At 37.8% G+C, this 15,150-nt stretch overlaps 1 protein-coding gene across 9 annotated transcripts in view; it reads left to right on the forward strand.

Moving 5' to 3' along the window:
- Window positions 1-15,150, forward strand: part of UTRN (utrophin) — a 578,097-nt gene that overhangs the window by 256,390 nt on the left and 306,557 nt on the right. For all 9 annotated transcript variants that reach the window (XM_008995200.5, XM_078370245.1, XM_035296914.3 and 6 more), the window contains 4 exons: window positions 890-1,039; window positions 4,600-4,675; window positions 10,740-10,954; window positions 13,048-13,165. In XM_008995200.5, coding sequence (XP_008993448.4) covers window positions 890-1,039; window positions 4,600-4,675; window positions 10,740-10,954; window positions 13,048-13,165 — 559 coding nt within the window. The remainder of the gene's footprint in view (window positions 1-889; window positions 1,040-4,599; window positions 4,676-10,739; window positions 10,955-13,047; window positions 13,166-15,150) is intronic.

Here is a 15,150-nt window from a genome sequence, read left to right on the forward strand (position 1 = left end):
CTCAACTTTTTGGGTAATACTCAGTAATTATCTGAGTGACAAAATGCAGCTTGCAAATGGCTAGTGTCATGCTTGCATTAATTAGATTTTCTTTGTTGGTTTGCAACTAACAAGCATTGCTCATAGTTGTATATAATCTATAAAAATTCATACATATATGTGATATATAAATATATCCAAAATCCATAAATTTTGTGTTCATAAATATTTATTTTCTGTGTTAAAAATTAAAATACTTGTTGCAGAACAGTCGGCATAATGTGCTCACATTTTTATTTAAAAAAAGAAATTGTGAGTGTGTATTCATACACAAGCAGAAAGGTGAAAGGTTACTTACTAATTCAATCAGAGATTTTGTTTATAAAGGAGTGTGATTGAAGCATTTTGGGAAAGAAACATTGAGTAATGATGAAAGATATTTTGTGAAACATTTATTAAGTTTTCTTTTTAAAATGTGACAATATCTAACAAGCTTATTTCTGTTTTATTTAAAAATTTCAATAGTTTTTTTGGGAATGTCTCTTTTGCAAACAATTTGGGGAGAGTTACAAGTGGCGGGACAGTATATTAGGATGGAGTAGCAAGGAGGAGATAAGAACAGAATGTTAAATTAGCTATGTGAGAGTAATACATGACCTGCTTAAAAGGCAGTGAGTACCAGAGAGTGAGTTTGTGCACAGGAGTGCAGAAATGCACACAGCATATATGTGCTCATTCTCCTGTTAGAATTTGTTAGCATGATCTTAAGCTTCTTACAAGTTTATTTTTCACTTAATAAATTAGAAATCTACATTTATAATAATACTTGCCAAAATTTTTTTTAATACAGTTCTTGAACTTTCCCTAATCTGACTACCTTCTAACCACACCTGTCTTTTTACTTCTTCAGGACTTAACTCAAGAAATGGAAGTGCACGCTGAAAAACTCAAATGGCTTAATAGAACTGAATTAGAGATGCTTTCAGATAAAAGTCTGAGTTTACCTGAAAGAGAGAAAATTTCAGAAAGCTTAAGGACTGTAAATACAACATGGAATAAGGTGTGTATAAAGTTACTATCACACATTCCTCATATTTATTGATTTTGTTGTCAGAGATGTAGCATCATGTAACTGCTTTACTTTCAAGTATATCCAAATATGGGTGAAATTTACTAATGCTTACTAATGTTTATACTTTTTATCTGTCATAGAGGCATATATTCTAGAAGAATACTTTTTATTTTATATGAAATGCTTTGGCTTAGGGGATTTATACATTATATACTACATTAGATAATGAATATATGTTGGAATTAGGTAATACAATTCCAGTGATTGTATTCTGCAAATGAAGACCTTAAAATAGCATTCTGAGCTGGGTGCATTGGATCACACCTTTAATCCCAACACTTTGGGAGGCTGAGATGGGGGAATCACATGTGTCCAGGAATTTGGGACCGGCCTGGTCAACACAGTGAAACCCCATCTCTACTAAAAATACAAAAATTTGCTAGGCGTGGTGGCACAGCCCTGTAATCGCAGCTACTTGGGAGGCTGAGGCACGAGAATTGCCTAAACCTGGGAGGTGAAGGTTGCACTGAGCTGTAATCATGCTACTGCACTCCAGCCTAGGTGAGACAGGGAGATTCTGTCTCAAAAAAAAAAGCATCCTGATTTTGCACATGACTTTTCACATGTGTGTTTATTTTCAAGGTTTTTATTCATTGAGTATAGTTTACTAGGTTCCAGTGAAATTTAATGGCATGTGACTACAAATAGAACTAGGCTATCTTTCCTTCATACCATTACTTTTTTTGCCATTGAAACAGTTGAAAGTAGATAAAGTCATCTTTTTGTTTGACCTGGTACATACCATATCAGAATATGAGGTCTGTGTAGGACATTGAATGGATATGTCTCTGCCCTTGGTTTGGAGGGACTCCATATCAGTCATTTTCTCTCTCATCCTCTTTAAATGGTAGCCATTATCCTCTAGCTGATGATGCAGGTGCTTTATTGGTCTGGCCTTTCTGAGTGGGAATCACTGCCTGTTGAGTCACTGTGAGTCACACTTGTGTGTCTCCATTCTGGACCTTTCTCCATACCCTAGACTTGTATATGCAACTACCTGCTCAGCAGCTCCCCTTAGATGTCTAATAGGCACCTCAAACTAACATACACAATCAACCTCTTGATATCCCTCTCCCTTCTGTGCCTTAACGTACATCTCCCACCTTAGTCAATGGAAGTTCCATCCTTATTATTACTTACATCGGAAACATTGGAGTTAATCCTATGGTATATGAATTCTATCACAAAAAGAAACAAAGAAAACCCCCAAATCAAAATCTCTACCTCAGTCACCATTACTGTCTTTTCCTTCAAAATACATATCTACTGGATGGATGGTTTATTGGATAGCCAGATGGCTACATGTGATAGGGCAGATGTAGCGAAAGTGTGACCATTGTAGATGTGAGATGGTACATAGGTATTTTCTCAACAATTCTTTCAACTCTTCTTGGGTTAAAAAATATCATACATTTGACTGCTTCTCATGACCCCCGTTGCCACTAACTCGTTCAAGCCTGCTATCATCTCTTGTCTTGATGACGTCAAAGCCTGCCCCCCCGGTCTCCCCTGCTTTTTCCTTTGCCCTTTGTTATTCTGTTCTAGACAAAGCAGCCAATATGATTGGTTAAAACATAATTCAGATCCAGTGACTTCTCTGAGCAAAGTCTACCCATAGCTTTCTAGCTTGCTCAGGGTCAACGCCAAAATGCTTTTAGGGCTTATAAAGCTTCTCATGGCCTGGCATCCTATGATCTGTCCTATAGTGTCTGCTGCTCTGTCTCCCCTACACTCCTTTACAGACATATTAGCCCCCATGTCACTTGCCGGAAATGTCCATATTCAGTCATAGCACACATATTTAACACAAAGTGTATCAGTGGGAATTCTGCAGAAAAGGGCACAGTGGTTAATTTGGGTGCACTATGAAAGACAAAGCTAAGGCTTCTGTTGTTGCAGGATTTCATGTAGATTTTAATATAATTCACTTTGGTAGGTAATGAACGTCTAAGACAAAGTGCTCATTGTGCAGAAAATCTCAACAATCCTTTAGGAAATTCTAACGTGATATTTCATCCATTCATCCATTCATTCAATAGGTTTTTATTGGATTCTCACTTTCTGTCAGGTATCATTTTTTTTTCTTTTTTTGAGACGGAGTTTCACTCTTGTTACCCAGGCTGGAGAGCAATGGTGTGATCTCAGCTCGCCGCAACGTCAGCCTCCTGGGTTCAAGCAATTCTCCTGCCTTAGCCTCCCGAGTCACTGGGACTACAGGCATGTGCCACCATGCCCAGCTAATTTTTGTATTTTTAGTAGAGACAGGTTTCACCATGTTGACCAGGATGGTCTCGATCTCTTGACCTCGTGATCCACCCACCTTGGCCTCCCAATCTGTCAGGTATCATTTTAAGAGATAGGAATGCACTAAAAAGTATGGCACTCCTTCTAACTCAAAGAGCTTATCATGGATGAGACCAGTAGACACGCAGTTATTACATCCAGGTAGTCGTGGGCACATAAAGGTGAACACCTGCCTGGCTTTGAGGGGTAACTGAGGAAGGTTGAGAAGATCACATCTCAGTTAATTTATGAAGGATGAGTAAGTATTGGTTAGGTGAAGAATGAGGGAAAGGGCAGTATAGAAAGAAGTGGCAAATGAAAATGTCTAGAAGAGACAGAGAATGAGCACAGTGTATATAGGTCCAGGAAGTAGCCCAATATAGAATGTAAGGCTGAGGGGTATTCTCAAGATGAGATCCTGGAGGACTACTGTGCATCACGAGGAATTTGAGCTTCATTTCGCAAACAATCTACCACTTTGAATATAGTAGGGAGCTATTGATGGATTTTAAGCAGAGAAAAGTTATAGTTTTGAAATATTGCTGTAGCTTTACTACAGAGATGGATGGAGTGATCCTAAGAATTGATATAGAAAGACTAGTTACAATCTTTAGAAGAGTTTATGAAATGGGTGTCAGGGAAGACATGGGTAAGGAGTTTAGATTTGGACATGTCTAAATATCTAGTTCACAAAGAGGGCTGGACTGTAGATATGTTTTGGGGAGTCTTTAGTCCCTCGAAACTCTGTTTGATTCCTGAAACCATTGGAAACCAGGACTCAGGGAGAGAGCTCAGGGTGAAGGGTAAGAAGACCAACACACCTACCCTGTAGGATACTGGTATTTGATGAGTGGGCAGTGGAAAAAGAGCTAGTGAAGGAAACTCAGAGGAGCCAGTCAGAGAGGCAGGAGGAAAGCCAGAGTTGCAGGGTAGTAACAGACTTCAAGGGAGGGGAAGTGAACAACATTAACTGGTACACAGGGGTCAGGACAGCTAAGGACTGATTGGTGTTCTTGATGGCAATGTCAGTGGAGTTCGGGGCTCAAACAAGATTGCAGTAGAGCGTGAAGGTGGAGCCAGAGGTTTAGGTGGCTAGGGGAAGAGAAGTGACAGAGCTGCCATTCAGAATAACACCTCCTCTTTTGAACTATAGTCATCTTTATTTATATAGTATTCTTCTGTTTCTGTTTGTCTTGATGCGGTAGATTTGCAGAGAAGTGCCTACCACCCTGAAGGAACGCATCCAGGAGCCCAGTTCTATTTCACAGACAAGGATTGCTGGTAAGATACAGTTTATCATTAACAAAGTTTTTAAACAACCAATAAAGTAAAATTTTGTGATGTGAGCATCATCTATGAATTAGAAAGACTTATTTAGAAACATTGTGCCATTTTCTTTATTTAATCTACTTTCAATGATTTGAAAAGAGCATCTTCTTTAAATCCAAGACATATTTGCCTGCCCAGTGTGGGCAAGGCATTTGTTCCCACGGTAAATAAGGCTGACCTTTTCTGGACTCCAGTGGTACCTAGGCATCCACAGGTTCTGCTGAAGGGAAGATGAAAGGCTAGGTGCAGAAACTGGGGACTAGTTTTCTGGGTCCATGCAGCTTTTCAGGAAATCAGCTATAACTGTCTGTGTTAACATGAGCAGGATTAGCATATATAATTTAGACCCTGATTGTAACTGAGAGCAAAAGGCTTAGATGTCCTTGGAACCAGGTGGGAGTGGGGATTTAAAAGCATTCTCCATCCTAGGAGACAAATCCTGCTCACTTGGATGTGGAGAAAGAAGAATGTTTTCTCACCATTTATTTCCTTCTCTCTTTATCCAGATTAGATTGCAGGCTACTGCCCCATGGCCACTGTCCCCACTGTCTCTCAGGTTTTTTGAACCATTATGCCCTGCTCTTCTTCTGTTGAGTCACCTGGCAAAACCCCAAATGTGACTAACTAACTGTCCACTCACTCTCTGCCAGCTGCTTCTGCTGATTCTTTTCATTGCTCCTACCTATTTTTTTCTTCTCCCTCCTCCTCCTTGACTTCCATGTCCACCTTCCACTTTCTAGCTCTTCTCCTCCTCCACCTCTGCCTCTTCTACTGCTCTTTTTTTTTGGAAGGAGTAGGGGCCCTTTTATTTCTCTTCTTCCTCTTCTTTTTCTTTGCCTTCTCCTCCTCCTTCCCCTCAAGTTTTGGAAAAAGTGATGAGAGACGAGATTTTTTTCTTTCATTTTTCAAGATTGCTTATTGAGGACAAAGTTTGTGCTCTTTATTACTTGGTTTTCTGGAATTTTGCACCAAAAAAACCCTGGGGCCTAATCAGGTTTCTTGAATAACATGCAGAACACTTGAATTGACATTTGGGTACCACTGCTTTGCAAATACATGCTCAACTCTGTCGTTATAGGGAAAGGATTTGATGCATTTTATGAAATTGTCATGGGTTATCTTACTTTTTAGAACCTCATTATCATAAAGGAGCAGGAAAAATTTAAATACATATTTAGAAGTGTAAAAAGCTGCTGGCAAAACTATACCTTCCATTAGGTGGATGGCTCATTTTTAACAAGATACTTGTCCTTGGGACAGACCTGAGACCTGAAGCTAATCTTAGTATGTCTCTCTCCTCCTACACAATGTTTTAATTCAGTTATTTTTTTTTTAACATTATATTTAGAAAATAAAATTAACCATTTTAAAGTGAACAATTTAGTGACATTTAATGCATTCACAATGTTGTACAACCACTATTTCTATCGAGTTCCAAAATATTTCTTTCACTCCAAAGTAAAACCTCTTACTCATTAAGCAGTTTTTTTCCCATTCCCTCCTACTCCCAGCCCCTGGCAACCACCAATCTGCATTCTGTCTCCAAGGGTTTATCTATTCTGGATATTTCATATAAATGGAATCATACAATGCTTCTTTCACTTAGCATAATGTTTTTGAGGTTCATCCATGCCAACATCTTGCTGACTGTACTGATTTCAGAGCTGTGACTAGCCATCTCAAATAAGCATTCAGCACTCAGAGACAGTCCAGCACTAAGAGACAGTCCTATTTTCTTCTGAGTACTGCTTGGTACTTATCTCTCAGCAAATGACCTCATCTCATTTTTAAAAGAAAATAATTTTTTTTTCCCCAGACAAAATCTTTTTTGTTTTCCCACTAGAGAATCCATCAAGCTACCTGCAGCTGTACCCATATACTCTATATACTTCCTTCCTGTTCAGAGAAAGTGTTATCTCTTTTTCTAAGACCAGTTCTTCCACTTATGCATAGGATCCTATCTTCTCTGGACTGCTTATGTATCCTCTTTCTCTAATACTCTACTGGATCATCCTTATTGCCATACCTTTTGATGCATGTAACTCTAGTTAATATTTAAACTGATGATGTATAATATTACATTATATTGGATATACTACAGTCCTCTGAATTCTGTCCTCTACCTATGCTTACCAGTCCCATAACTGTAGACATTTTTTTTTTTTAACTGTAGATGATTCACCCAGTCCTTAGGCCCATAAACTTGGAGTCAACCTCAACTCTCTGGAATTAATATTCAGTCCATCAGCAAGTAGTGTTGTTTCCATGTTCCATTCCACCTACTTTCCTGGTCTTGAACGCTCTCATCTTTGTATCTACATTATTGGAATGTACTCCTAAATCCTGATTCTATTCTCACCTCACTGCTTCTCCATGACCTATTCCTCTGACAGCAGATAGAGTAATGCTTTCTAAATGTAACTTTGATTGTGTTGCCTCTTTGATCACAATCTTTTAATCACTTCCAACCATGTAAATGAGTTCCAAAGTCTGGCCTTTGTCCAGAACACCATGCATATCTGCCTGTCTAATCACATTTCTACTACTCTTCCCTTTGTTCCTTCTGTTTCAAATATACTGGTCTTGCTGTTTCAAACATGCTGAGAACATATTCATTTCTGGTCTTTGTGCTTGATGTTCTTTCTTCTTGTCTTCCCCAAATATTCTTTTGGATATTTTCATGTTTTTTCAAATATCCCCTTCTTGGATAGCCCTTTCTTGCCGACAGTATCTCAGATACACCCTGTCTCTCTTTGTCTTCTTGTATTGATTTTACTTCATAAAATATATCCATTTTCCCTATGTAATGCGAGCTCCAGCTGGGCACGGTGGCTCGTGCTTGTAATCCCAACACTTTGGGAGGCTGAGGCAGGTGGATCACCTGAGGTCAGGAGTTCAAGACCAGCCTGGCCAAATGGTGAAACTGTTTCTATTAAAAACACAAAAACTAGCCAGGCGTGGTGGTGGGTGCCTGTAATCCCACCTACTCAGGAGTCTGAGGCAGGAGAATCGCTTGAACCCGGGAGGCAGAGGTTGCAGTGAGCCGAGATCGTGCTGTTGCAGTCGAGCCTAAACTTTATCTTGCACATTCCCATGCCTGCAGTGTCTAGAATAGTACCTTACACATAATAGGTTCTTAATAGGTATTTGATGAATTAAAACAATGAATTTTTTTTAACTACGAAAGAAGTTAAAATGAAGATTGGACAGAAGGATGTGTGAGATATTCTGTAGGGTGTATAGTGATGAAATCACTGGGTTATAGCATATGAGTGCCTTCTATTTCACTAGCTGCCACTAGGGTGCTGTCTAGATTACTTGGCTCAGTTTACACTGACACTGACTGTGTGTGATGGGTTCTCATTGTTCTACAGCACTACCAGCACCTCAACATTTTGTTCTCAGGATCCCTTTACACTTGTAAAAATTATTGAGGACCCTCCAAGAGTTTTTGTTTTTATGAGTGATATCTATCAATATTTACCTAACTGGAAAAATGTTTTCATTAATACATTTATTACATTGTTTAAAAATAACAATAAGGTTATTATATGTTAACAAAAATCGCATGTTTTTGTAACATGTTAGCATAAGCTGCTGGGAACAATAGATCGCGTCTATAATCCCAGCAGTTTGGGAGGCTGAGGCAGGAGCATCACTTGAGCCTGGAAGTTTGAGACCAGCCCGGGTAACATAGGGAGTCCTCATATCTAAAAAAATTAAAAATTAAAAAAAAATCTAGTCTTGGTGATGCAGGCCTGTAGTTCCAACTACTCAAGAGGCAGCGGTGGGAGGGTCACTTGAACCCAGGAGGTTGAGGCTGCAGTGAGCTGTGTTTGTGCCTCTGTATCCCAGCCTGGGTGACAGAGTGAGCTCATCTCAAAGAAAAAATCCAAACAAACAAAAAACCAACTCTATTTTCTAAACAAACAAAAACTTGGAAATGTTGCAGTTATATATTTTTTGAACACACCTGTATTCTTATATCTGCGTCTGCATTTGATCTTTTGTGATATCACATGTTATGTAGGCTTAGATAAAAATTCCTGTACACTTGGGAGAGAATGAGCCTAAAAAGGCAAATAATATGGTGAGGATAATAATGTAGACCTTTGTAAAGGTCTCTAGGAACCTAGAGCTTCTCAGACGTCACTTTGCTGATGGTGGTCCTGTGGATATTGGGTGTGTCATTTTAATTTGTATTACCCCAGTAATTGAGGAGGTCAGACATTTATTTCACAGTTTTATGTTTATTGCCTTTCTTATTCCTCTTTTGTAGATTGTTTTTAGATGAATTTTTAAGTTTCAGGAAAAGTATTTTGGTTATCAGTTCTTTGTCTGGAATGTGGATTGCAAATACTGTCTCCTTTAATGCTTCAAAGGCTTTGAAAATTTGACTACAGGGTTCCCTTTGGAATTCTTAACCATTAATGGTTTATTAATAGCTTCTGTATTTTGTGTTTTCTGTTAGAGCTACTTCAGTCCTCTGAAGTCATACAAATATTCCATATTTTTAATTGTCAATTTTGGTTTTCATGTTTAGGTCCTTAATCCACCAAGAATTAATTTTCCTATGGTACATGTGAGGTTAAAATCAGTCCCATCATTTCTTTGCTGCAGTCATGGGTCAACACTTTATTGAACAGTAAATTCTTCCTCATTGATCTGTAATTCAGTCTCTGCCAAGGTCAGATTTCTCTGCCACCTACACACTGTGACTCTTCTCTTCTGTTGGTCTCTTTAAATGTTTCAGTCCATAATACACTGAGTTCATTATTATTAGCTAGATAATATAATGTAACATTTGGGAGGACATATTTCTCTACCAAAAATAAAAATTTGACTGTTTTTTGTCCTTTTCTCTTCTACATTAATTTTATAAACAGAAATTTGAATCAATGATTTTTTGTTAAGTTATACTCAAACCTGTTGGGATTTTTATTAGGACTGTGCTGAATTTACAGATTGGTATATGTTTTAGAAAATTATTTAAGCCTCTTCTACTATATCTAAAGTAAGTTTCAGATGGTTTTAATTACTAATTTAACTTATTGTATCAAAACCAATCAGTTTGGCAATGAATATTAAACACATACTTTTTTGTATTTTCTGACTCAGTAATTCTACTTGGGAAATCTATGCTAAGATAGTGATCACAGGCCGGGTGCAGTGGGCTCAAGCCTGTAATCCCAGCACTTTGGGAGGCCGAGGCGGGTGGATCACAAGATCAAGAGATCGAGACCATCCTGGCGAACATGGTGAAACTCCATCTCTACTAAAAATAAAAAAAATTAGCTGGGTGTGGTGGTGTGCACCTGTAATCCCAGCTGCTCAGGAGGCTGAGGCAGGAGAATTGCTTGAACCCAGGAGGTGGAGGTTGCAGTGAGCTGAGATTGTGCCACTGCACTCCAGCCTGGTGCCTGGCAACAGAGTGAGACTCTGTCTCAAAAAAAAAAAAAAAAAAAAAAAGATAGTGTTCATAAATATGCAAAATACTCTGCTCTAAAAGATATTCCTTGCAAGTTTTTTAAAATTAAAATAAAATTTTAGCCGCAATCTAAGTATCAAAGGGTTAAATGAAAGTTAGTGGATATAGGTATAGGTTATTACATAGGTATCCACAATGTGTTTATTAAGAATAAAATATGCTCACATTATAAAGTTAAATGAAAAAAGAATAAAAAATTATGAATAAGTTAGCTTTATAATTAAAATCGTCTTGCCAAAATGAAATAATACTTCTAATACTCTCATGTTTGTAGTTTTGGTTTTTCTCAGTATCAGTGTTGATTATGTTTTAGAATGTTGCCGAACTGTTTTGTTGGCTTGATAGCTACCAACCACATATGGATATCACAGGTACAACCGTAGCCATTTCAGTGTAAAAAAATAACCTCTTAGAATTTTTTTTACTTTAACTAAATTTTATTTAACTACATATATACATGTCACCATGACACCACCATAATAAAAATATCCTGTTGATTTTTCTCTTTTGCTGCGTTTTTTATTTCAGCTCATCCTAGTGTCCAAAAGGTGGTGCTAGTATCATCTGCATCAGATACTCCTGTTCAGTCTCATCGTACTTCGGGGATTTCAATTCCTGCTGATCTTGATAAAACTATAACAGAACTAGCCGACTGGCTGGTATTAATCGACCAGATGCTGAAGTCCAACATTGTCACTGTCGGAGATGTAGAAGAGATCAATAAGACTGTTTCCCGAATGAAAGTAGGTGCATAGTGTGAAGGCTTGTCATGGAAATGCCACAACCCAGAGACAGACCAGATCTGTCTGAATCCCTTTTGTTTATCCTAAAACTATGAGAGAACGAGGTTTAAGAAACTCTGTATCTGTCAAACACCCTCTAGGGCTAACTACAAAGCATAGAGCTTTTCTTGTATTTATTACTGCTGTGATATGATCAGGTTTTCTGACTTGTACTAAAGACCCATTGCATTTTAAAAATCTAAAACCGATACCATAAAGCTAGGCACATTGGTATAAATATAAGCTGGTGTTAACATTTCATGCCTGTTATGTGATGTGGGATAATTTCCTAAAGTGCCTTTGCAACTTCTATGACATAATGAGATGAATTTCCGACTTTAGAAGTATCTCCTCTAGTTTTATTATTGTACTTATATCATTCCAATATTAATTTGTAAAATTCTTTCTCCATATTTAGTGTGTGCTAAGTTCTGGGCTGTGAGTTATACAGGGATACTGACAAGAATATACTAAGTAGAAATTGGGAATCTACAATAAAATAGTAATAACAGCTATTGCTAGTTTTTATTAAGTGCATCATGTGTACTGGGCATTTTTCTAAGTATTTTACATGTTACCTCATTCAGTTCTTTAATAATCTTGTGAAGTAGATACTGTTTTTATCCCCACATTACAAATAAGCCCACACTGAGGCAGAGGCACTGAGTGCATATGAGTAGAGAAATTACTGTGGCAAGGCCAGAGTCTCATAAAAGCCTCAGGAGGGGTACAAGCCACCTGTTGGGGGAGCCAGGGTGAGGAAGGGGATCTGGTGGAAAGCAAACTGTGTGGGGTTTTGGCGTCTGAGATAAAGCGATGGTGTTCCTGGCATAGGGAACAGAGTGAATATAGATGAGGCACAGGAGGCACAAAGGACTTTAGGGTCAACATTTGTGCAATTAAGAAATACTTCACAGCATGAAGTAAGGCAGGAAAGGCAGCTAAAGTTCCCGTTGTGAAGGAGCCTTCAGGCTGTGCAAACCCCTTTGAATATTTAGTCTGTGTGCAGTTGGTAAGCATCTTTCTTCCCATTTCTTTTCCTTTTTAAACTTGTGGCTAGGAACTCTTGATAACAATGCTCTGCTTTAGTAGAAGACTAGGATGGATTGGTGGCAAGAAATGCTTAAATCAAGGCAAAAGCCCTTTCTGAAGTGACTAAGAGGATGCTATTGCAATTAGCGGAAATAAGGAATAGAAGAAATGGAGTGTGAATGAGGATTTCAGTGATTTAGTTTCAGACATGTTGTGGTGAGGAGTCTTTATGCCATTTAGAAGGAAGTGATCAGCATTCATTACAATGTGCTCTGGGGTTTAGGATTGAAAGTGGTGGGCAATCCATTTAGAGGTAATATTTGACATCAGAGGAGTAGCTGAAATCTACAAAATTGGTGAATTTGTAAATAAGAAGGACTGGGAAAGCATCATTTGCCACTATTTGTATTTTTTGTAAATTGTGTTTTCTAGTCTCTATGACTGTCATTAGTTCTGTACTGAAAACACATGATTTTCCTGATGTTGTTACCATTTCTCCTGTATTTATCAGCACTGAGAGACACAAACCATCTACAGTAGCAGTTCTTCATGTCTAAGAGGACTTAATTGATAGTTATTCCTCTTAGCACTTTTCTATGTCACCCCCAACCCTGTGACGTTACTTTCATATCTGACACAGAACAGATATGCAAGGCGTCAGCAGCAGCAATCACTGCTAATGTTTTCAGGACTTTTTTTTTTAGCCTTTGAAGGGATTTTCTTTATTTAATGTCCTCAGACTGGATGTAACTGAGCTGGCAGTATTATTTATTTTTTGTGAAAACAAAAACACAGAGAGGTAAAGCCCCTTGCCTGGTGACTCAGGTGCTAAATGGAAGAACTGAGATTTGAACCCAGGATCTTCGACCTGAAATCAGGCACTCATTTTCTGCCACATTGCTGATGCCTCAGCATGCAGTAGAGGAGGAAAACAACAACTTCAATGTCAACACATCCGTTTTGCTTAGTATTCTTCTCATATAACTTATTAACCTATCGGAATAATCATTTCTACTTAACAGATTACAAAGGCTGACTTAGAACAGCGCCATCCTCAGCTCGATTATGTTTTTACATTGGCACAGAATTTGAAAAATAAAGCTTCCAGTTCAGATGTGAGAACAGCAATCACAGAAAAATGTAAGTTTTTTAAAATTATGTATCATCACCCACTTTCCCTGCAAATGGACAGACACACACACACATACACACACACGCCCAGTAATAGTGTTTAATATTGGTTTCTTTTTATTTATACAGAAACGTAGCTTTCTCTTGTTTTTTACCTTTTGTGAACATTGTTACAATGACCTTATGAATTCCTTAATTTTAACGTCACGACGCTTAAGTAATTACTTACACATTGGATTTTCTTCTCTTAACTTAGGTCTTTTTTTAGAAGAATAAAAAAAGAGAAACTCACAAGAACGCAAATCTGTTCTCACGTTATGTTTTATTCTCTAAAATCAGGTCTTACTATGTCTTTTAACTCACCTCAAAATTCAGTCCATAAATATTTATTGAGCAATTACTATGTGCTTATGTGACTGGCATTAATTCGGGGGATGCTTTAGTTAAAAATGAGAGAGAACAACAAAAACATAAACATACAAAACAATAGGAAACAAAGATCCTTGCATGGGGTTTGCATTCCAGCTCAGAAACATCTGTTAAATCTGTGTGACGTACACATTCCCACTCTGTACGTTTCTGCATCTAAATATACGTAGAATAATAGCTACATTTCTGTATAAATAAAGAGTAACATTCCCACTGTGTATGTCACACAGATTTAACAGCTGCTTCTGAGCTAGAAGCATCTAGCTTCTACAAACCCTTCTCAATGGGAACGTACTACCAAACGAAGTCTAAATTCTCAAGAATGATATCTAGGGATTGTCACAATCTGCTGCCACTATCCCGTCTCTCACTTCAGCTCTCAGCCTGGTCTGTAATTATTCTGTGCTATATGTATTCCTTAAAACGTCCTGACATTTCCTAGTCCTCTTACCTTTATTCGCATTATTTTTCTCTTGGCCTTTTCTTCCCAGGTGAAATTCTACGAAGCAGCTAAAATGTCACCCCCTTTGTGACGCCTTTCCTTCCTCTTCTATTTCCTGGTGAATGTTAATTTCTATTTTTTTATTTCCTTCTGTGGCCTTTCCCCCCATAGGTTTGTTGTAGATCTCACGACTACTTTAATTCTGTCTTCCTTCCATACATTGTGAATATCTATCTTTCTGCCCTTGAGCCTTTCACAGTGCCCAATACAAATTAACTCCCTAATAAATACTTGTGGCAAAATAGAAACTGGAAGAATAAAGCCTAATCTTTCTCAAGGGAAGAAAGTCAACTACTCTCCCTGTAAAACGTATGTTTTGATTTCAAAATCATCATGGGAGCAACAAGGTTGTTATAGGAGATACAGTAGAAAAGAACTTTTAATGTCTGACGGTGTTGGCTAATTTTTACTAAATACACCATTTTCCTTCCCTTCTCTCTCTTTTTATGAATAGATGGATTGTGTTTGTTACGGAACTTTGGAGTGAGTCAGTTTCCCCTCACATCACACGGGAGCTCCTCTGCTCTAGTGATACCAAACTATTGACAAAGCCATTTCCAGTTTGCTTTTTCTATTTGATGTTTTTTTTTTTATTTTTTTCCATCACATCTCTTTTTGTCCAAAACTTTTTTCAAGGTTTTTCGTTTTGCAAGACATTCCTTCTCCTAAATATCTTTTCTTTCCCATTTAATGTGCGCACTCTGTTTTCTCTTTATATATTAACGTTTTTGTGTATGGAGGTTTGATAGTCTTCATCTCTCCTCATTATATGAAAACCCTTTCTCAGGGGCAGTGTGCTGCTACCAATAGTAACCTGTTTTTAGGCTTTAACTCACAATGAATAGGATACTTTGCTTATTTTTTATGATAAACCTGTGATTTTACCCTTACTGGATGTCTTTGGTTTCATTTGTTTAATGTTAAAGGATTCTATTAGTAATAGAATTGGTCATAAATACTTTATGTAACTTTTTAACTGACAAGAGAATATTATGATAGATTTGTTCTCTCTTGCTTTAAGTTTAAAATGTAAGCGATTTATTTCAACAGTTAAGACAGCATA

This window comes from Callithrix jacchus, chromosome 4 (assembly GCF_049354715.1).
Source record: "Callithrix jacchus isolate 240 chromosome 4, calJac240_pri, whole genome shotgun sequence".
Classification (NCBI taxonomy): domain Eukaryota; kingdom Metazoa; phylum Chordata; class Mammalia; order Primates; family Cebidae; genus Callithrix; species Callithrix jacchus.